General features: G+C 43.8%; 1 protein-coding gene across 1 annotated transcript in view; it reads left to right on the forward strand.

The window, feature by feature from the left end:
• Positions 1-830: 830 nt before the first annotated feature.
• The window catches only part of LOC120991668 (protein FAM47E-like), a 39477-nt gene continuing 16571 nt past the window's right edge, over positions 831-23736 (forward strand). The window contains exon 1 of the mRNA XM_040420467.1: positions 831-1003. Coding sequence (XP_040276401.1) covers positions 951-1003 — 53 coding nt within the window. The 5' untranslated portion in view covers positions 831-950. The remainder of the gene's footprint in view (positions 1004-23736) is intronic.

The raw sequence follows: 23736 nt of genomic DNA on the forward strand, positions 1-23736 counted from the left end.
GTTGTTTCTAAAATGGGGCCATCTATGGGTGGTTTCTATTATGTTAGCCTCACAAAGTGACTTCAAACCTGAACTGGTCCTTAAAAAGTGGGTTTTGGAAATTTTCTATAAAATTTCAAGATTTGCTTCTAAACTTAAAAGCCTTCTAACGTCCCCAAAAAATAAAATGGCTTTCACTAAATTATCCAAACATGAAGTAGGCATATGGGAAATGTAAAGTAATAACTATTTTAGGAGGCATCACTATCTGTTTTAAAAGCAGAGAAATGGAAATTTAGAAAATTGCGAATTCTTCCACATTTTTGGTAAATTTGGCATTTTTTTTTATAAATAAAAATGAAATGTTTTGACTCAGATTTACCACTGTCTTGAAGTACAATATGTGATGAGAAAAAAATCTCAGAATGGCTTGGATAAGTAAAAGCGTTTTAAAGTTATCACCACATAAAGTGACACATGTCAGATTTGTAAAAAACGGCCTGGTCCTTAATGTGCAAGGGGTTAATGCACACTAATTCCTCCTTTGTGGCCTAGTTTTTTGTGAAAGAACTCCACCTTTTTGCTCCAGTTCTATGTACGGTATAAGGGATTTTATAAATGTGCATGGTTGTTTCCTGAGACAAATTCTGCACCAGTTTAAAAGGTTGCATATAGCGCTTCACATAATATGTTTCTTAGAGTAATTTTCACTATAACCACTAGATGGCAACATATTGCTACTGAACTTATATTTGTGAACCCTAGGCAGAATGCATGCGGCTGCCTCAGGAAACGTCATCAATACACGCCAGTGGTAGCTAGGAGAGCTGAGTTGCCATGGTACCCAACATGGAAACGAACACAAACCATACTGGTTAGTGTTTCCATGTGAGTTTCTTCTGACCTGTCAGTTATTAGACTTGTATCACAAATGAAAGAAATATGTTCCCTCTATAACTAATCTATGAGCCATGTCCACTCTGACAGAACTGAGAAGTGATTCGCAGCCTCCTCGCTATCCTTGGTGAGTATATATACAATTATACTTTATCTAATATTCTGAAAAATAAATGGATATAGATAATAATCATATAGTATTAAAATATGTGAATCGCAAAATAAATCGAATATTCTTATATCTATTTTATCTCCTATCTATCTATCTATCTATCTATCTATCTATCTATCTATCTATCTATCTATCTATCTATCTATCATATTATCTATCTATCATATTATCTATGTATCTATCTATCTATCTATCTATCTATCTATCTATCTATCTATTATCTAGAAGTAAAAAATAGCCAGCAGCACTCCAGGAAATCAAAGGCAAACGGTGGTTTATTAGACCCAAAGTCAAGCAACGTTTCGACAGCTTGTTGCTGTCTTTGTCAGCTTATGCTTGACAAAGACAGCAACAAGCTGTCGAAACGTTGCTTGACTTTGGGTCTAATAAACCACCGTTTGCCTTTGATTTCCTGGAGTGCTGCTGGCTATTTTTTACTTCTAGCTTATTGGACCTAGGTGCTGGTCCAGATCTGCCGGACGTGCACCCCTTGTTCATACAGTGTGCTGCCTTCTCATTTTTTCAAGTATCTATTATCTATCTATCTAATATCTATCTATCTATCTATCTATCTATCTATCTAATATCTATCTATCTATCTATCTATCTATCATATTATCTATCTCTATCTATCTATCTATCTATCTATCTATCTAATATCTATCTATCTATCTATCTATCTCATATCTATTATCTATCTATCTTCTGTATATTATCTATCTATCTATCTATCTATCTATCTATCTATCTATCTATCTATCTATCTATCTATCTATCTCATATCTATTATCTATCTATCTCATATCTATCTATCTATCTATCTATCTATCTTCTGTATATTATCTATCTATCTATCTCCTATCTATCTATCTATCTATCTCATATCTATTATCTATCTATCTATCTCATATCTATTATCTATCTATCTTCTGTATATTATCTATCTATCTATCTCATATCTATCTATCTATCTATCTATCTATCTCATATCTATTATCTATCTATCTATCTATCTATCTATCTATCTATCTATCTATCTATCTCATATCTATTATCTATCTATCTATCTTCTGTATATTATCTATCTATCTATCTCATATCTATCTATCTATCTATCTATCTCATATCTATCTATCTATCTATCTATCTATCTATCTATCTATCTATCTATCTATTATCTATCTATCTATTATCTATCTATCTATTTATTATCTATCTATCTATCTATTATCTATCTATCTATCTATCTATCTATTATCTATCTATCTATCTATCTATCTATATATCTATCAAATCAAACAAGCTTTATTGGCAGGACTTACGCTGGGTTCAGACCTGAGCGCTCTGTATGCGCGATTGTATCCTGCGTTTACAGACGCGGCTCCGGCAACAAGAAACACCCATAGTCACGCGTTCCCGGAAGTCTATGTACGGGAACGCGCGACTATAAGCCCCAAAGAAGCTCCTCTACTTCTTGGGGCGTATGCCGTTTTACAGCGCGTTCGTACGCGCTGTAAAACGCTCAGGTGAGAACCATGCCCATAGGGAAGCATTGGTTCTTGCCTGTTGAGCGTTTTACAGCGCGTAGGAATGCGCTGTAAAACGCTCAGGTGTGAACCGAGCGTAAATACATTCAAACATTGCCAAAGCAAGTGGGAAATAATTGGGTAAGGTTGGGAGATGGAGACATGTGGGGGGGGGGGGGGGGGGGGAGAGGGTATAGTGTAAGTTTGGGGATGGGGACACATCCAGGGTAGGGATATAGGAGACCATGGTATATCAGGCTCCTCTCAGTCTATGGCAGGCAGTAATGTATTGTGCTGCTATGGCAGTTGTGTCTTGTCTTTCCCCAGCAGTATGGAGAGTCTCTCTTCATCCTCCATGGAGGTGAAGTCTGGGCATAGATCAGACAGTCTCCTGAAGTGAGAGTCCCTCACTGCTGAGTATTTGGGGTACCGCAGCAGGAAATGAACCTCATCCTCCACGTCCTCCTGGTCGCACTGCTGGCAAAGTCTGCTCTCCCTGGGCTTGTACCTCTGTCGGTTACGCCCAGATTCAATGAGCAGGCTGTGGGCACTCAGTCTATATTGGCTCAAGATCTGTTGGTCTCCTGGATTGGAGAGTTTCTCCAGATATGGGGCCAGTTTGTACTCCCTCTGCAGGCTACGGTCAGCTTCTGTGATGTTCGTATGTCGTTCCTGCAGACCCTGATATACTCCTCTTTGCCCTTGTGTATCGTCCTCTGCATTTTCCCCTTTGCCAGTCTGTATTGCTTGTTGGCTTAGGCAGGCTGCATTTGGGTGACTTGTTGGAGGGTGCTTTGTTTTTCTGAAGTTTCTTGGTGCAGCAAAGCTTTGTGATGGTAGGAGCTGGGACTGCTGCTATGCAGATGGTCTGTGAATGATAGTGCCCTATTCTGGACAGCAAAGTAGAGTGGGAATCTGCCCAGTTCTGCTCGACAGGCGCTCTTTGAGGTGCTCCTGTGGACCTGGAGAAGGTGTTTGGAGAATTCTAGGCGGAAAACTTCTGTTGGGCCAGAGTCCCACTTTGCCCAGTCTGGGTATGTGTCTGGGCCCCAGACTTCGCTGCCATACAGGAGGATTAAGGCGATGATGGTATTAAGGATTTTAAGCCAGACGGGCTGTCTTCATACTGGTCTGATCTGCTCATGGTGCTCCTCTTTATACCAGACTAATATTCCTCCTGAGCTCCAGCCCAGCTTGACACTTTTGTTTTTCAGGGCAGGGACAGAGATCTCCCTGTAACCGGTAGGCACCAGTGATTTATTCTCTTTCTTAGCCCATGTTTCTAGGAGCATCTGTATGTCAATGTTTTTTGGTCTTTGGGTAAAGTCTAGATCAGGCGTCTTACATCCGAAGGCTGAAGCGTTCAGGCCCTGAATGTTCCAGCTGCTGACAATGAGATGTCATTTTGTGTCCATATACCTTGTAATGAGATGCCCTGTTTAGGACAAGCTGGATTCTTGACTGGTGGCCATGTTGTAGCAGTTTGGTCCAGTCAGTGTTCTGCACAGAGTGCTGAGCAGGGTCTTTATCTACTCAATGTCTCTGCTCTGCATTAGTCTATTTGAGGCAGGTGGATTCCTCCATGGTTTGTGCCTCTGATGGCCATATTTTGGGTAAAGGTCACCATTTCCAGTTTGTTGAGGAGGGTATGAGGTTTCAGGTCTATTTGTTGTTGGTGACTTTTCCATAGGTTTTTGTCTTGTGTGGGGTCTGGGCCGGGGGTCTCTGTTGAGCACTATGTCTCAACAAAGTAGGAGGTGCAGGCACGTGACGTCAGTGAGTTACGGCCGCCCGCCCGCCCTGCTCTGCCTGCTACATGACATTTAGTAAGTAGTACAGATGGGGCTGGGGATCGGAATTTCAATTAAAGTTATTATTATAAAAGGTTTAGGCAATAAAGCAGTGAGTGAGCGGCGGGGCCGGAGTATAGTAACCGCACCGGCCCGCCGCATTTGTATGCCAACGGCCCCTCCTCCCTCCCACAGGTTTAGCCGGTATATTAGGGCATCTGTGGATGCCACTATTATGGGGTGGGGGATATGTGGATGGCACTGTTATGGGGTGGGGGATCTGTGGGTGACACATATATAGCAGTGCCATCCACAGATCTCCCCCCCATAACAGTGCCATCCACAGATCACCCCCCCTATAACAGTGCCATCCACAGACCCCCCCCCCCCCCCATAACAGTGCCCCCCTCAGATCCCCCCATAACAGTGCCATCCACAGATCCCCCCCATAACAGTGCCATCCACAGATCCCCCCATAACAGTGCCACTCACAGATCCCCCATAACAGTGCCACTCACAGATCCCCCCATAACAGTGCCACTCACAGATCCCCCCATAACAGTGCCATCCACAGATCCCTCATAGTAGTGTCATGCACAGACCACCATTAGTTCAAAACCCACCAAAAGCACACCTTTTGGTTAAAAAAAAATGTTTTCTTATTTTCCTCCTCAAAAACCTAGGTGTGTCTTATGGGCCGGCGCGTCTTATAGGGCGAAAAATACGGTAGATAGGTGATGGAGCCAGGTGCTCTTACCTTTAGATGTTTTCAGATGCTCAGCTCTGTCTGATGCTCCCTGTTGCTTGTAGTCCGTGTTAGGGTACTATCACACTTGCGGCAGAGGATTCCGGCAGGCAGTTCCGTCGCCGGAACTGCCTGCTGGATACGGCAATCCTAACGCAAATGGATGGCATTTGTCAGACGGATCCCGATCTAACAAATGCATTGTAATACCGGATCCATCTCTCAAATTGTAATCCGGAAAAACAGACCCGGTATTTATTTTCTTTTGCATGTTTAAAGGTCTGCGCATGTGCAGACCGGAAAACCGGATCCGTTTTGCCGGAACACTTAATGCCGGAACCGGCACTAATAATCATACTATCTATCTATCTATCTATCTATCTATCTATCTATCTATCTATCTATCTATCTATCTATCTATCTATCTATCTATCTATCTATCATATTATCTATCTATCTATGTATCTATCTATCTATCATATTATCTATCTATCTATGTATCTATCTATTTATCATATTATCTATCTATCTATCTATTTATTTATTTATCAATAGTTTTTATTAGTTTTTTTTTTAAAGAAAAGAAAGAAAAAGAAAAGACATACATTATTATGCATAGAGAGAAACAAACAGCTACGCAGTCAGCGCTTTACATGGCCACATTGGCGGCACCAACTAGCCGGGATCAATACATCAATAAAATACGCAGCAAAGAGTAAACTAAGAACATAAAACATACAGTGCAGTCGTTAGGCAATATTTACCCAAATATAATTTCTATACAGATATAATTCCGTACAAATACACATTTTATACAAATATACATCCGTACGAAATATATAAAACCCAGCAAATTTTATACTACAGGACATCCAACTATATGTTAAATATATATTGGGTATATCAGTCGGAGGATGGTAAGGCAAGCGGGAAGGCCCTCCAAACGCCCCATTCCCTCTCAAACCTCCCGGCTGGGTCCCCAGTTCCCACCAGCACCCGCTCATGTATATAAGTGGAATTTAGCCCACGGATAATCTCCGTTAGGCTTGGAACATTCCGTGATTTCCAATTTTTTACTATGGCTAATTTAGTTGAAAGAAAGAGGTGTCCCAATATCACCCTACCCTCACATGGTATCCTAACCAGATCAATCCATAAAAGAGCCAATGAGGGAGATGGCGGGAGCTGGAAACCCAGCAAATCCGAGGCAAGAGAAAATGTAGCTCTCCATATGTCTCGCAACATCAGACAAGACCACAGAATATGATATAGTGTGCCTCTCCCCCCACATCCCCGCCAACATAAATATGAAGTATCAGGAAAGATATGGCTCAAGCGATCAGGCGTATAATACCACATTAATGTGGTTTTCATCAAGGACTCATAATGTAAGGCACACCTAATATTTTTTGATATAAAAGAAAAGACCGCTAACCACTGCTCCTCAGAGAACGTTAGCCCTAATTCCCTTTCCCAGGTAAGCAGTGGAGTCGTTTTAACAAATAATCCTTCATCCCCCATCATCATATACAGAGGCCGCAGTCGAGTGCTTTGTGGCGGGGCAAGTGACCATAGTTTAAAGACTTCCCGATTGCACACCAGGTTAAACGGACTATTAGCTGTTAAGAAATGTCTAATACACAAGTATTTATAAAAATCTGTGTGTGGGATCAGGAATCATCTATGAAGATATTCAAAAGGGCAGAGGGTGTCCGAAATAAATAACTTAGAAAGAAGATCCAATCCACTCAGCTCCCAAGACGAAACCGAAATATTCGGAATAAGAAAGTTAAATATGGTTACTGGGGTGTTGGGTGGAAAGGATCCAAATTCCCGAGTACATAGTTTATGAAATCGGACCCAGTTTTCCAGAGCCACAGATACTAATGTCGGAACAGATGGTCGCTTAAATGTCGGATGGAGGGCTGCCAGTAGGAGGGTTTTTAAACTGCTACCAGGGGATAGTATTGTCTCTATATGTACCCACTGTTTAGCGTAGTTGCCCACCCACCATTCCCTTAACTGTGATACCTGCGAGGCCAAAAAATACTCAGAAATATTCGGGAGGCCCAGGCCACCCTGAAGTTTCAGTCTCTGCATTATTGTGATTGCTATTCTGGGTCTGTGCCGTTTCCAGATCAATGCATTAATCAATTGGGAGCACTTCTGAAAAAAACTGCTCGGGGGAGTGATGGGTAGTGTCCTAAATATGTATAGGAGTTTAGGGAGGGTGAACATCTGAAAGGATGCAATACGACCTACCTCATATCTAGCTAAGTTGTCAAGGTCCTTCTCCAGGACCCTTAAAAGTGGGACATAATTTACCGCGTATAGCTTCTTAAATGACGCTGTAAGCTTTATCCCCAAATAGTCAATCTGGCCATTTTGCCAGTCTAAGTCGAAAGCATCCCTCAGCTTCTTCATCTGGGTTGGAAGGATATTTATTGAAAGAGCCTGGGATTTAAGAGCATTCAGTTTATAGAACGAGAGTTCTCCAAATCGGGTTATAATATCGATAGCAGCTGTAAGAGATGTCTGCGGCCTAGACAACGTCAGGATGATGTCATCTGCGTATAAGCTGACTTTATGTTCTATGCCCCCTAAACCAATTCCCTCCACATCAGAACACTGACGTAAGGCTTGAGCCAAAGGCTCAATGGTCAAAATAAATATCAAGGGAGACAGGGGGCAACCCTGGCGGGTACCATTACTAATATCGAAGGGGTCAGAAAGTGCCCCATTGACCCACACTCTAGCACTTGGTTGGGTGTAAAGTGCCCTGATAGCCGCCAGAATTGCTCCCGAAAATCCCATCCTCACTAACACCGAGAAGGGGAACCGCCAATTAATGCGGTCAAACGCCTTCTCGGCGTCTAAGGTGACAAAAAGAGCTGGGATTTTGGATTTCTGGAGATAGTCTAGAATGTTTAATGTCCGTCTGGTATTGTCCTGTAGCTGCCTGCCTCTTACGAATCCCACCTGGTCCACATGGATAAGAGTTGTGATGCAAGGGGCCAGCCGATTCGCCAAGACTTTTGCATAAATTTTTGCGTCTGTATTTAACAGCGAAATCGGACGGTAGCTCCTTACATCATCCGAAGGGGGATCTGTTTTCGGAATGGTGACTATCGTCGCCTCCAGCATCTCTTTTGGAGGAGAACTGGTATTCACCATTTCCGAAAAGATTTGACATAAATAAGGAGAAAGTTCTTTTTGGAATATCTTATAATAAACATTTGAAAAGCCATCTGGTCCTGGCGCTTTATTCTTGGGTAGTTTCACAATAACTTCAAGAATTTCTTGCTCTGTCAATGGAGAGTTTAATTTCCCTAATTGGGCCTCAGTAAGTTTTGGGAGGTGAATAGAAGCTAGAAACTGATCTACGGCTGTCGATGTTGCAGAAGACACATCCGACGTCGATTCTAGATTATACAGAGTTTTATAGAAACCCTGAAAGGAATTTGATATACCTTGTGGATCGATGATCCTTTTATCCGTCTGTTTTGACGTTATATAGGGGATCTTATTTTTAGTATTTCTCGCCTTTAATCTCCGGGCCAACAATTTCCCTGATTTATTATCCTGTGCATAATATAATGCGCGGGTCTGTTTTAGATCCTTCTCATATCTATAAAGTAAATGCTCTTTTAATTGGAGGCGGAGATTCCGCAACTGAGTTCCTATAATAGCTGAGGGGCTCATTTTATTACTAGATTCTAAGAACCTTATCTGTGTGGTCAAGACGGTTATCCGCTCCTCTCTTTCCTTCTTTGCCCTACTTCCAGCTTTGATGAGCAAGCCTCGCATATAAGCCTTGTGAGCATTCCAGAGAGAGAAGGGATTAGTCACCGATCCATCATTAATGCGAAAAAACTCTTTTAAACCCTCTTGCAGTATTATTTTATGTTTAGGGTGCTCCAATAAATATGTATTGTTGCGCCATAGAAAGCAAGGGGATCTATTAAGATCCTCACCAATTGTCAAGGTAACGGGCGCATGGTCAGACCATGTAATCGTTTCTATGGTGGAACATACTGCTGTAGCTAACAAATGGCGATCTACCAGAAAAAAATCAATCCTGAAATACATTTGGTGAACGTTTGAAAAAAAGGAATAATCCTTTTCTCCATCATGATGAAACCTCCACACATCATAAAGATCCTCTTTCAGTAGGAGGGAGTTGAGACCCCGGGGGTAACCTCCAGCACCAGATGACGAGTCCATAGCCGGATCTAAAATAGCTTATTCGGAGTGTATACAAATACAATGGTGTAAATCACACTGTTTATAGATGCCACCATAATAATATATCGCCCATTGTGGTCAACTATAGCTGAAACGCTGCCGAATCCCTAATTGCCACCATCACTCCTCTCTGCTTTTTCGTGTAGTGAGAATGGAAAATATATGGAAAATGAATATCTTTAAGTCTGTGTGCATCCTCCTTCAGCAAATGTGTCTCAGAGTCTTTGCTTCCCTCCACAGCATGGACCTTTTAAACAGGCTGTTTAGGCCCTTCACATTTATTGCAACAATTTTAAAAACCATAGGTCCGTGGGTCCATGCTGTGGAGGGGATACTCCCCTGCCGAATCCAATCTCTCCCATGTTAGAGCCTGTAGATAATTTATCCTATGCATGCACTGCGGAACAAAACATAAATGACAAACAAGTCTGCGTAAAGAAACATAGAAATACAGCATAATTAATTTAGGACAAACAATAAACCGGCATATAATGCCGTCAATCTGGAGGGACATACACTTCGGCCCATGGCCGGAAAGGACTGCTCAGCGCTGCCCCAGCAATCACTACCCCAGTGGATTCCCGTGGCCCTTATCAGCGATGGGGACTCTTCCCCTGAGTCACTAAGTGCCATTCAGAGTCCAGGGAAGTGAGTGGACTTTAATTCTGGTCCGGACTTTCCATCTTAATATTCCAGGAGTCTAACAACTGCTTCCCGGACTTCAAGGAGGTTATAACATGAAGAGTTCCCTGGTGGTGGATAAGGACTTTAGTCGGGAATCCCCATCTATAAGGGATATTACTCCGTCGCAATGCAGCAGTAAACACACCGAGCTGGCGGCGCTGTTGCAAGGTAGTAGCAAACAAGTCCGCAAAAACCTTGATCTGATGGTAAGGAGAAGGTAAAATACCTAATTTCCTGGACGCGCCTAGCAGCGCTTCTTTAATATGAAAAAAATGAACTCGTACTAGAATATCTCTCGGTAGTGAGCTAGGGAGATGCCTCGGTCTCATCACTCTATGCGCTCTATCTAGGGTTAAATCATATGAGGTAAGCTCTGGGATCAGGGCTTTCATTAGGTTCTGTAAATATAGAGTCAGATCTTTTCATGCAATTTCCTCAGGGACCCCTCGGAATTTAAGATTGTTCCGGCGTGATCTGTCTTCTAAGTCAACTACCTTTACTTTAAGCTGAGCTATTTCCCCCATCAGATCATTGTGAGCTTCTTTAAGCTGATTATAGGAGACCGCATAGCCTTCCATCTTAGATTCGATAGAGTCCACCCTAATCCCCACCTCTACCGCGGGCGAACCAGGGAGGTTAAATTCTTATGGAGAGACTCACTAAAAAGAACTAGCATATTTTTCAATAAGTTACTTGATGCAGGTAGATCATCAGTGGGAATCGCCTGAATTGTCAAAGTTGTATGGTCGCTCACCTCCCTCGTCTCAGTCGTCGGAGTCTCCCCATCAAGTTGTATTCTCCGTCGCGTCTGTCCCGCTCCATACCTCTGAGTGCTCTCCGTCTGCGGACCGCGGGGTTCTCTCGGTCTATGATGCCCGGTCTGGAAACCTGCAGCTGCAGGTGGAAGTACATCTGACGATGGATTTACCGCCATCCCACATCGGGAGTCAACCCGAGCCTCTTCAGCTTCCGTGTTTCGCTGCTGTGGCGGTGGAGATGGTAACGGAGACGATGGAATGTCTCCAGCGGGGGTTCCTGTTCCTGTTTCCAGGAATGCATCCAACTTCCCCTGTTTCTTCCCAGACCTCGTTCCTCTGGTCATTCTCACCACCACGCCAATTTTTCAGCCGTAGCCTAGGCTCAATTTGCAGGATTACAGCGCTGCGAAGTTGCGAAGTTCTGGAGTTTGTTGTGTAGTCTGTTATACTGCTGCCGCTGGGATAGCTGAAATAGCTGGAGTAACGCCGGAGCTCTCACCTCACGCAGCCATCTTACTCAGCCGGCAAGCCACTCCCCGTTTGGTCGACTTCTATCACATGTGTATGACCATCTTAAAAGGGGTGTCTAACTTTGGCAGCCTTTCTGGCTGTGCCCCACCTCACTGGAGCTATGGGATCTATCTATCTATCTATCTATCTATCTATCTATCTATCTATCTATCTATCTATCTATCTATCTATCATATTATCTATCTATCTATCTATCTATCTATCTATCTATCTATCATATTATCTATCTCTATCTATCTATCTATGTATCTATCTATCTATCATATTATCTATCTATCATATTATCTATGTATCTATCTATCATCTATCTATCTATCTATCTATGTATCTATCTATCTATCTATCTATCTATCTATCTATCTATCTATTGTGGGGTTTTGCTCTGGTAGACAGGCTAGCGGACGCAGTATAGAGGCAATCACAAAGTCTTTAACTTAAACAGTTCGGTGTTCATTCACACATAAGGCTACTTTCACACTTGCGGCAGAGAGATCCGGCAAGCAGTTCCGTCGCCGGAACTGCCTACCGGATCAGGCAAAATGTATGCAAACTGATGGCATTAGTAAGACTGATCAGGATCCTGATCAGTCTTAAAAATGCCTGATCAGTCGAAAAAATGCTTTGAAATGCCGGATCCGTCTTTCCGGTGTCATCCGGCAAAACGGATGCAGCATTTTTTTTTCTCACCTTTTTGTCGATCTGCGCATGCGCAGACCGGAAGGACGGAACCGGCATTCCGGTATTCTGAATGCCGGATCCGGCACTAATACATTCCTATGGGAAAAAATGCCGGATCCGGCATTCAGGCAAGTCTTCAGTTTTTTTCGCCGGAGATAAAACCGTAGCATGCTGCGATTTTCTCTTTTGCCTGATCAGTCAAAACGACTGAACTGAAGACATCCTGATGTATCCTGAACGGATTGCTCTCCATTCAGAATGCATGGGGATAAAACTGATCAGTTCTTTTCCGGATTTGAGCCCCTGTAACGGAACTCAGTGCCGGAAAAGAAAAACGCTAGTGTGAAAGTACCCTTAGGAAAAACAAAATGACTGTTCACAGTCTTGGTGTTTGTTCACACCATGCAATGTCCATAGAACAAAATCTTCACCTCGTTAGCAGTTTTCCATCTGCAGTCCACAGCAGGCTTTAGGGCAGTGGCGTACTGTCAATATAGGCAGACCACGCACTGGCTATGGGGCCCGTGAGGTTAGGGGGCCCGGCCAGGCTGCATGGCTCCGTCCCCTTTCAGACCTGAATACACGCTGCATTAGTAACAGTAGAGATAAATACCGGCAATGGGTCATTTGGGACAGCAGCCCCGGGCCTAGTGTCAATGAGGGGCCCATTGCCACCCCAAAGGCCCCAGTGCCATTATATATTTACATTTTCATTTGGCATTATGCGCAGTGCTAGTGCTGCACTGACAACAGCAGGCTGGAAGGAGGGAGGGAGAGCGAGCCCGCCCCTCTGTGAGGTCTTTGGTGGAAGTTTGCTCCCACAACTAGCAGCGCGGTAAAGTACCAGCCCTGCATTTACTGTTATCAGCAGTGATGTCCCACATGCTGACCCTCCTGTGGGTCTTCCTGCCCTTCTCTTTGCTTGTTAACCCCCAGCACTGCCTTCACTATTCCTAGGCTGTGTGAGAGGGCAGAAGGAAGCAGAAGCGCTCTGCATGATGGAGCTGAGAGGAGCTGACAGGAAGACGGGCTGTTTGCTGCAGCAGGGTAACTGTACTTAGAGCTGTCAGGGTCAGACAGGAGCCTCAGCTCTGCTCACTGTAGTGCATATATATTATTTCATATGGGACCTGTGGCATGTGCTGGATGCTCCAGATAGACTACCTCTGAGTGAAGGATGGGACATGACTCAAATTGCTCAGCTCTGCTCCCTGTTAATAACCAAGGGAGAAGTTGAGCTGTGTGACAGAGATCTAATGCTGTGGACCTGCAGAAGATCAGTCCCAGGGGTCACATTGACCAATGTGGACAGTTCTGCTGCAGTAATTAACCCTACAGGCTCTCCTGTGATTTACACCTATCATAAAATAAATAAAACTTAAAGCGAACCTTTCACCTCATTTTCACTTTATAAACTAGCAACAGTACCTTATAGATTATCTTGAGTGTGTTGTTATCCATGTTAGTGCCGCTTTCCTGGGCTCTTTATACTTTAAAAAATCGTCTTATAAACTTCACATTCGGTGCTCCAACAGTCATGCAACCAGTCAAGGGGGTAGCCCTTCCATCTCCTCTGGCCGTACCGCCCCTGCCCTAACCCCTCCTCTATGCTCCGGGACGGCGCTTCCGAAACCTGCGCATGCGCCGTCCTCCTGATTCGCCGCACGATCCCGTCTTTCTTGCTGACAAAAGCGCGATCATGTAAGAGAATCGCGCATGCGCCTTACGCGATGCCGGCCTGTCTGCTCTCCCTCCCGTGCGCGCGCACGGGAGGGAGAGCAGACAGGCTGGCATCGCGTAAGGCGCATGCGCGATTCTCTTACATGATCGCGCTTTTGTCAACAAGAAAGACGGGATCGCGCGGCGAATCAGGAGGACGGCGCATGCGCAGGTTTCGGAAGCGCCGTCCCGGAGCATAGAGGAGGGGTTAGGGCAGGGGCGGTACGGCCAGAGGAGATGGAAGGGCTACCCCCTTGACTGGTTGCATGACTGTTGGAGCACCGAATGTGAAGTTTATAAGACGATTTTTTAAAGTATAAAGAGCCCAGGAAAGCGGCACTAACATGGATAACAACACACTCAAGATAATCTATAAGGTACTGTTGCTAGTTTATAAAGTGAAAATGAGGTGAAAGGTTCGCTTTAAAGGGTAAGGCCGAGTTCATATCCCGTTTTTTCCATCCGTTTCATGTATACATACAGTGGCATCCTTCATCATAGAGTTTGAAAGAAAAATGTATATGTTAACCTATACGGTTTTTCGACTGGACTCTGCAGGATAGAAAAGCATAGGGTACAGCACTTTTTTATCCCTTTTTCCCCCCACACATATACGTAAAAACGGATGGCAAAAACGTGATGTGAACACAGCCTAACCTTTTATTTTGCCCCTAATGTACCCCGCACCCTCACTAATCAGCTTTAATAATTGTACTTTTTATTGGGGGGGGGGGCAATTCTGAGTTTTGCTATGGGGCCCCATGATTTCTATGTACAGTCGTGGCCAAAAGTTTTGAGAATGACACAAATATTCGTTTTCACAAAGTTTGCTGCTAAACTGCTTTTAGATCTTTGTTTCAGTTGTTTCTGTGATGTAGTGAAATATAATTACACGCACTTCATATGTTTCAAAGGCTTTTATCGACAATTACATGACATTTATGCAAAGAGTCAGTATTTGCAGTGTTGGTCCTTCTTTTTCAGGACCTCTGCAATTCGACTGGGCATGCTCTCAATCAACTTCTGGGCCAATTCCTGACGGATAGCAACCCATTCTTTCATAATCACTTTTTGGAGTTTGTCAGAATTAGTGGGTTTTTGTTTGTCCACCCGCCTCTTGAGGATTGACCACAAGTTCTCAATGGGATTAAGATCTGGGGAGTTTCCAGGCCATGGACCCAAAATGTCAACGTTTTGGTCCCCGAGCCACTTAGTTATCACTTTTGCCTTATGGCACGGTGCTCCATCGTGCTGGAAAATGCATTGTTCTTCACCAAACTGTTGTTGGATTTTTGGAAGAAGTTGCTGTTGGAGGGTGTTTTGGTACCATTCTTTATTCATGGCTGTGTTTTTGGGCAAAATTGTGAGTGAGCCCACTCCCTTGGATGAGAAGCAACCCCACACATGAATAGTCTCAGGATGCTTTACTGTTGGCATGCGCCGGCACTTCGCTCAACCACTTGCCGGCGCATGCGCACTTCGCTCCATGAAGCCGAACAGAGAAGTCCGCACGGGCGCATCAGGCACAGGCCTGTGCGCACGCGCGGGATGTTAGAGAAGAAGGAGGGGGGAGTGAGGGAGCCGGAGGCGTCACACGATTCTGAGGCGGCGCTGATGACAGCAAGGGAGGAGCTGGGCACAAACGGCGGCGGCGGGTACGGGCGGCATCTGGAAGACATGATCATCCCCTTGGGCACATTTGTGAGATGAATGACAGGTTAGTTATAACGTTTTTTAGACAAAATGAGCCTACGGATTTCGGTTATAAGACCACATTAGGAATCGCTAGAGCTTCATGAACATAACCATATTTTTAAATGGGGGGGTAAGAAACTGGTGACAGAGTCCCTTTAAGCAGCAACTTTTCCAATTTCCAATATTTATGTAATTCTCAAAACTTTTGGCCACGACTATACACCACTGCTTTAGGGGCCTTTTTCCCGGCATGCAGCTCTCAGCCCTTTAGCACAACACAAATTCACAGGTACCAAAACACAGAGACTCCCCAGCTTCTCTGTCAGATGGAGGAAAAACCACACCCAGCTGAGACTGCCGGCCAAAAAAGACCCGGGCTGGAGCATAGGGAGAAGCCACCCACCCAGCACTTTGGCTACTCACAGTAAGAGCCGGCCCGAATCGGCTTTACAGCCATACTAACAACAAAACAGTGTCAGTAAGCACTAGCTGCCGCTGACACTTAAAACTATCGAATCTTACCTCACCGAGGCCAGGAATCTCGGTGACACATACCTTCCATCAATGACGGCCCCTTGCGCCTTCCTACATACCTCCCCCCTTTGTTCAACCCTGAGGGGGTGAACACCCGCCAGACAGTGTACCCGGGACAGGGCATCTGCGTTTCCCTGTAACCTGCCTGCCCTATGTTCCACAGAAAACTTGACGTTTTGTAAAGATAAGAACCATCTGGTGACCCAAGCATTCCTCTCTTTGGCTTGGCTTATCCACTTGAGAGGGGAGTGGTCGGTCCCCAGACTGAACTTTCTCCCCAACAGATAATAGCGGAGAGACTCGAGTGCCCACTTGATGGCCAGGCACTCTCTCTCCACTATACTGTACCTAGTCTCGGCTGGAGTAAGTTTGCGGCTCAGGAAAACAACAGGATGTTCCTCCCCATTGATGTCCTGGGAGAGTACAGCTCCGAGGCCTACTTCAGAGGCATCGGTCTGTACCATAAACTCCCTCTTGAAGTCAGGCGTCACCAATACCAGGGACCCACACAGGGCAGACTTCAAAGCGGAGAAAGCCTTTTCCGCCTGCTCATTCCACTGAACCGTCACTGACTTGCGACTGTTGCAAAATTGGGGATAAACCTCATATAGTACCCCACCATACCCAGGAACGACTTTACTTGCAGAGTAGTGACAGGTCGGGGCCAATTCATAATTGCCTCAATTTTGTCTACCTGAGGTTTAATAATTTCGCGCCCAATTACATACTTTAGGTACTTGGTCTCTTCTAACCCTATCGTGCATTTTTTGTGTTAGCGGTTAAGCCAGCCTTCCTAAGGGAGTCCACTACAGCCTGTACTTTAGGTAGGTGACTTTCCCAGTCGGTGCTGTGGATAACGATATCGTCCAGGTACGCCGAAGCGTACTGACGATGTGGATGGAGTACAATGTCCATTAGCCTTTGAAACGTGGTGGGAGCGCCATGTAGACCAAAGGGTAATACCTTGTACTGATACAGCCCCTCTGGCATGATAAAAGCCGTTTTTTCGTTGGCAGCCTCCGTCAAGGGTACCTGCCAGTACCCTTTGGTGAGGTCCAACACAGAAAAATACCGGGCTTGGCACAACTTCTCAATAAGCTCATCCACTCGGGGCATGGGATATGCAGCAAACTTGGACACCTCATTCAGTTTGTGGAAGTCGTTACAGAACCGCAATGTCCCGTCCGGCTTGAGTATTAAGACTATCGGACTGGCCCATTTGCTTTTTGACATCTAGCTGGAGCATTAGCTGCACTTCCTCCGCGATGGCTTGTCGCCGAGCCTCGGGTACCCGGTATGGTTTTAACCGGACTTTTGCCTGAGGCTCAGTGATAATGTCATGTCGGACTATGGAAGTGTGTCCAGCGAGGTCCGAGAACACATCTGTGTTCCGACTAATGAACTCCCTGGCTTCCTGAGCCTGTTTAGAGGAGAGGCTGTCAGAAATTTTCACAGTGGCAGCCGCTTCCCTTGCTTCAGACAGAGGGTCTGAAACCGCTTTCCCTAGGAACCCTGGTCATAGGCTGTCTTCCGTAAAGGTTTCCCTAACTTTCCAGGGTTTGAGCAGATTCACATGGTACACCTGCTCTGGCTTTCGCCTCCCTGGCTGGTGTACCTTGTAATCTACAGTACCTCTTCAATTTTTTCAAGCACCTCGTAGGGCCCCTGCCACCTAGCTAGGAACTTACTGTCTACGGTTGGTACCAGAACCAACACCCAATCACCCGGGTTAAAGGTCCGGACCCGAGCCTGCCGACTATAGATCATACTCTGGGCTCGCTGCGCTGCCTCAATATGCTCCCTAACCAGAGGTAAAACTGTTGCTATCCATCCTTGAATCTGGGTAATGTATTCAATGACACTTTTATGTGGAGTGGGTTGTTGTTCCCACGCCTCTTTGGCCACGTTCAACAGACCGCGAGGGTGTTTGCTGTATAGCAGTTTGAAGGGCGAGAACTCAGTAGAGGCCTGGGGCACCTCTGGCACTGCGAACATGAGATAGGGCAGAAGAAGGTCCCAGTCCCTCCCATCCTTAGAGACCACTCTTTTTAGCATATTTTTTGATGTTTGATTAAACCTCTCTACCAGGCCATCCGTTTGCGGATGATACACGGACGTCTGTAGCTGTTTTATGTGGAGCAAATTACAGAGTTCCCTCATGACCTCGGACATAAACGGGGTCCCTTGGTCAGTTAGAACCTCCTTAGGCAGACCCAAGCGAGAAAACATCTCCATTAACTCCTTAGCTATGAGTTTGGCTAATGTATGCCACAGTGGCACCGCCTCCGGGTACCGAGTGGCGTAGTTGAGGACAACCAAGATGTGTCGATGTCCTCTAGCAGACTTCAGTACCGGGCCTACGATATCCATAGCGATTCGCTTGAACGGGATCTCGATAATCGGGAGTGGTACCAGGGGACTACGGAAATGTGCACAAAGAAAAGTCCAGCTTAACCCAATTATCCAAACACCTGCATGCACGGAAAAGGCTGGTGAGCCTGTATATCCTTGATATGAAAACACAATGAAATTCCAGCACTCACGATTTTGGTAGCTAAAATCTTCGTCTTTTATTCAGGCAGTAGACAATTTAGACAGGACATCCACCCACAAGTGTAGCAACTTTGACGCGTTTCGAACAGTAGTTCTTAGTCGTAACAATGAGCTGTGTTACCTCTGGTGGTTTTATGTTGGTTTGTAGAGTAATTACTCTCTCCCCCCCACCTGGAGGGCGGGGGAGCAGAGGAGGCAAAGCACACTTTAACCTCTTATTTTCCAGATGAAGCACTGCTCATGTGTCTTACAATATACATAGATAATTTATGCATCCACATATAGTCATCAGTTTATCAATTAAATCAAACGTGAAATGTAACATAAATAAAAACAGTATACATATTAAAATTATGATAGAATATCAACTGTCATGATAACAATAGAACACCACATTAGTTATATATAACAGCATTTTTGCATGGATCCATATGTGATAGTATTAAACTGCTATGTCTGACATAGGCCCTTTTTCCCCCGCTAGTACTCTTAATTACAGTGTAAAAGGAGATATGATGGAAAGAGATCCTTGATCAATAGAAATAAATGAGCTCTTTTTTCATATTCAGGCCATTTGGATGCCTGGTGTTCAATTTAAAAATCCAGAAGGCTTCTCTTAATCTCACCAAACGTTTGAAATCTCCTCCTCTACTAGGTAGTCTCACTTGTTCTATTGCAAAAGCTTTGAAATTGCGCACTTGGCTTTCATGTTTGCAAATAAAGTGTTTGGCCGCATTGGATGTGTTCACACTGTGCGGATTTTTTATGTAGTTGAGATGCTCCAAAATTCGAACTTTGAACTTTCTGATAGTGCAACCCACATACATCATGTCACAGGCTACACATTTTATAATGTATATCACCCCTATTGAATTACAATTAATATATGATTTAATTGGGTAGATATGGGAATTATTGGCATCATGGAAGGTTTTTGTATTCACTGCATATGTGCAGGTGCGGCAGCGCAAGCCTCCGCATCTGGTGAAACCTTTATAAATGAGCCATGGATCCCGGTTATGTTTAACCCGTTGTGTATACATAGATGGAGACAAATCATTTCCTATATTTCTTGGCCGTCTTGACACAATTCTGCAACCTTGTTTCAACATACAGTGCAATATTTCGTCATCATAGAGGATAGGTAAATATCTCTTAATAATTTGTTGGATTTTTTCGAATTGTTTGCTGTATGTTAAAACAAGTGTAGGTAGATTTTCATTGTCATTTTTATCCGATCCTACAATTCCAGATTTCTGTTTGAAAATATTTTTCTCACGGGTTGAAAAGAGTAATTCTTTCCTATTTTTACTTTTTGTTATAGCTAGACCTCTGGATATCATCCATTTAGGGTATGCTCTCTGTTTTAATCTGTCTGCAATAATTTGGGCCTCTATTTCAAAAGCCGCTGCGGTACTGCAGTTTCTGTAGGCACGTGTGAACTCTCCCACAGGGATTGATTTTATTGTGTGAGTAGGGTGGTGGCTATTTGCCCGTAATAGTGTATTCCCTGTTATTTCCTTGCGACAGGTTTTAGTTTGGATAGTCTGGCCAGGTTTTCCCGAAAGTGTAAGATCAAGGAAATTGATACTTTGTGGATGCTCCATATGTGTAAATTTTAAGTTATATGTATTATTTTCAAGGTATTGCATGAAGTGTTGTATGGCAGGCACATCGCCACTCCATATGAGGAGCATATCGTCGATGTACCTGCCATACCACATCACATGTTCCATGAAAGGATTTTTCACATTATAAACATATGCTTCTTCCCAATAAGACATTGTCAAATTGGCCAGGGAGGGTGGGTACTTCGCACCCATTGATACGCCCAGAGATCTGTACATAGTATATGGAATTAAACAAGAAATAATTGTGAGACATCAGGAATTGAGTGACGGATAGGATGTAATCTATAAAATCCTCTGAAAAAATTACTGTGTTTATGCAGATGAAATTCAAGTGCTAGCATTGCCACATGATGTGGTATCGATGGGTAAAGCGACACCACATCAATAGACAGCCATCTATAGTTTTCGTCCCAGGTCATATCATAAAAAGATTGTAGAATTGAAGTAGTATCTTTAACATACCCTGGAATTCTTTTAACCAGGGGCTGCAAACTACAGTCTAGCCACTCACCTAACCTCTCTGTTAGGGATCCAATCCCACTGACTATGGGACGTAAAGGAGGGGGGAATTGGCCCTTGTGGACTTTCGGAAGGGCATGCATTATGGGCGTAACTGTAAATTCTACATTTAAATAGTTAAATTGCTTTTGACTAATATGATTACACTCCAAGCCCCTTCTTAGGATGTCAAGAAATTCTACCCTGTATTTGAACAGGGGGTCTGTATCCAGCCTTTGATACACTGCAGAGTCTGAGAGTAATTTATTCATTTGTTCGCAGTACTGTACATGTCACAATCCAGGACGACGACAGAGCCCCCCTTGTCAGCCATTTTTATAACAATACGTTCGTTATCAGATAATTCCTTGATTGCTTTTTTATATTTCATAGACAGTTTGGCATGTCCCCCCTCGTCCTGGATGTGACTATGCATTTGTTTTAACTCCTTTTCTATAATATCCTGGAAAGTGTCCATATTTGTAGTTCTGGACATAATAGGATAGAAACCTGGATTGGTAGTTTTAAATTTTTGGGCACTAATATGTTTGTCATATTCGAATGATTCCCCATGGAGGTCGGTGAGACATGTTAAGGCTAATTGTTCTTGGAAAGACAAATGAAGGTATTCATTTTCAATCCTGTTTTCAGAACATGTCTGATCGATATTCCGCAGGGGCTCATTCACATTGATATCACTAAAGTGTCTAGTGACTGTCAGTTGTCTTACAAATTTATTTATATCTAATATAGTAGAAAACAAATCAAAATTGACAGAAGGTACAAAGTTTAAACCCAGTTTCAAAACTTCAGTTTGTTCAGTAGAGAGGATTACAGCAGACAAATTTATAACATCTAGTTGTGCACAGTCAGCTATCTTTGTTGATGATGTGTTGACCTGGTTTGGGGCGTTTTTATGTTTGCGTCCCGCCCGACGCATTCGTTTTTTGAAGATGGAATTGTTGCGGCATCCTCCTTTTTGTTATTCTCCAGGTTAATATTTTTGGATTTTTTATAATATGATATTTTAGGCTTTGCTCCATATTCCATACCATGGTGAACACTCTGTGATGAGTCCTGTGAGCCATCTGAAGTATCAGCGGTATCTAATTCAGAAGAGAAGCTCACCCTAGGTGATTTATTCTGAGACTTTGGTTTGTAACTGCGGTTGCTTTGCTTTGATTTATTTTTGTTTTTATTTTTTAAGATAGATCTAGGGGTCGAGTAGATATTTTCCCTTCTGCCCCATTCATAGACTTGGTCTTGTTTGTAATCATAAAGATCTCTTTGAAATTTTTTATGTTTAATATCTGTGATAAAATCTTCAATTTGGTGTATATTGTGCAGCATTTCTGTTTGTAAATTTTCAAAATCAACACCGGATTTATGTTACATTTCACGTTTGATTTAATTGATAAACTGATGACTATATGTGGATGCATAAATTATCTATGTATATTGTAAGACACATGAGCAGTGCTTCATCTGGAAAATAAGAGGTTAAAGTGTGCTTTGCCTCCTCTGCTCCCCCGCCCTGCAGGTGGGGGGAGAGAGTAATTACTCTACAAACCAACATAAAACCACCAGAGGTAACACAGCTCATTGTTACGACTAAGAACTACTGTTCGAAACGCGTCAAAGTTGCTACACTTGTGGGTGGATGTCCTGTCTAAATTGTCTACTGCCTGAATAAAAGACGAAGATTTTAGCTACCAAAATCGTGAGTGCTGGAATTTTATTGTGTTTTTATATCAAGACTACGGAAATGTGGCTGGGGGCTAGTTATCTGGCAGGTTGGGCAAGACTTACAATATTCTTCTACCTCTCTGAACTCACTGGGCCAGTAAAACCGCTGTAGAATCCGAACCTGCCTTTTTTGCATTTCCAGATGACCCCTGAGAACATGCTGGTGGGCTAACTCTAACACGAGTTTGTGATAAGCCTGGGGCACCACCAACTGTTCAATGGATTCACCTCACAGCTGGTTTACTCGATACAACATCTCTTGATGAACCACAAAATGGGGAAACACTGCCTCTGCCCCCGGTTCTTGTGGTTCCCCATCTATTATTAATACATTTTCCCAGGCTCGGATAGGGTTGGGTCCTGATGTTGTGCAGTACCAAAATTATCTCCGAAGACATTGAGGTCGACTAGCTCCGGACCTGGCGGCAAGTCCTCCATGTCTCCCACCATCACACTTAGCAGGGTTGTCTCCCCTTCTTCCACCGAAGTGGCGGTCACCCCTAACGCTGGCCCTTTGGACTTAGGGTCCCAGGGTTCTGTTCTCCCCCCTGAGCCGGGCCACTCTGCTAGGGTCACATCTGTCTCATGGGTATTGGTAACTTTCGTGTCCGGCCATAGTGCCGGGAAACCGGGGTAGTCTCTCCCAATTATTAGTTCATACGGTAATTTTGTGGCACTGATATATTGTGCTGCTATGTCCACAGTGTTCTCTTCCTCTTGCAGCAGGATGGGCAGTTTCTCTTCCTCCTCCATGGAGCTGAATTCTGGGAGTAGAACAGAGAATCTTCTAAAGTGGATGTCCCTCAGTGCTGAGTATTTGGGACAGTATATCAGGAATTGGGCCTCATCCTCCACCACCTCCAGGTGGCACTGCTGGCACAGTCTGCTTTCTCTAGGCATGTAGCTCTGTCGATGCTGTCCGGATTCCACGGCCAGGCTGTGGGCGCTCAGTCTGTAGCAGCTCAGCATTTTCCGGTCTCTGGTGTTCCTTAGTTTCTTCAGATATGAGGCCAGTTTGTAGTATCTATCTATCTATCTATCTATCTATCTATCTATCTATCTATCTATCTATCTATCTATCTATCTATCTATCTATCTCATATCTATCTATCCATCTATCTCAAATGTATCTATCAATCTATATATCAGTTATCTATCTATCTATCTATCTATCTATCTATCTATCTATCTATCTATCTATCTATTCTGTCTGTCAATCATTTATCTCTTATCTATCATGTTTCTGTCTGTCCATCCATCCAGCAGAGAGCCTCTGTGCAGGAACTGTATATATGCCCCTTGCTTATTGTAGTGACTATGAGGGTTATTTACTAAACTGAAATACGGCAAAATTA

Source organism: Bufo bufo, chromosome 2 (genome assembly GCF_905171765.1).
Source record: "Bufo bufo chromosome 2, aBufBuf1.1, whole genome shotgun sequence".
In the NCBI taxonomy this organism is placed as follows: Eukaryota; Metazoa; Chordata; class Amphibia; order Anura; family Bufonidae; genus Bufo; species Bufo bufo.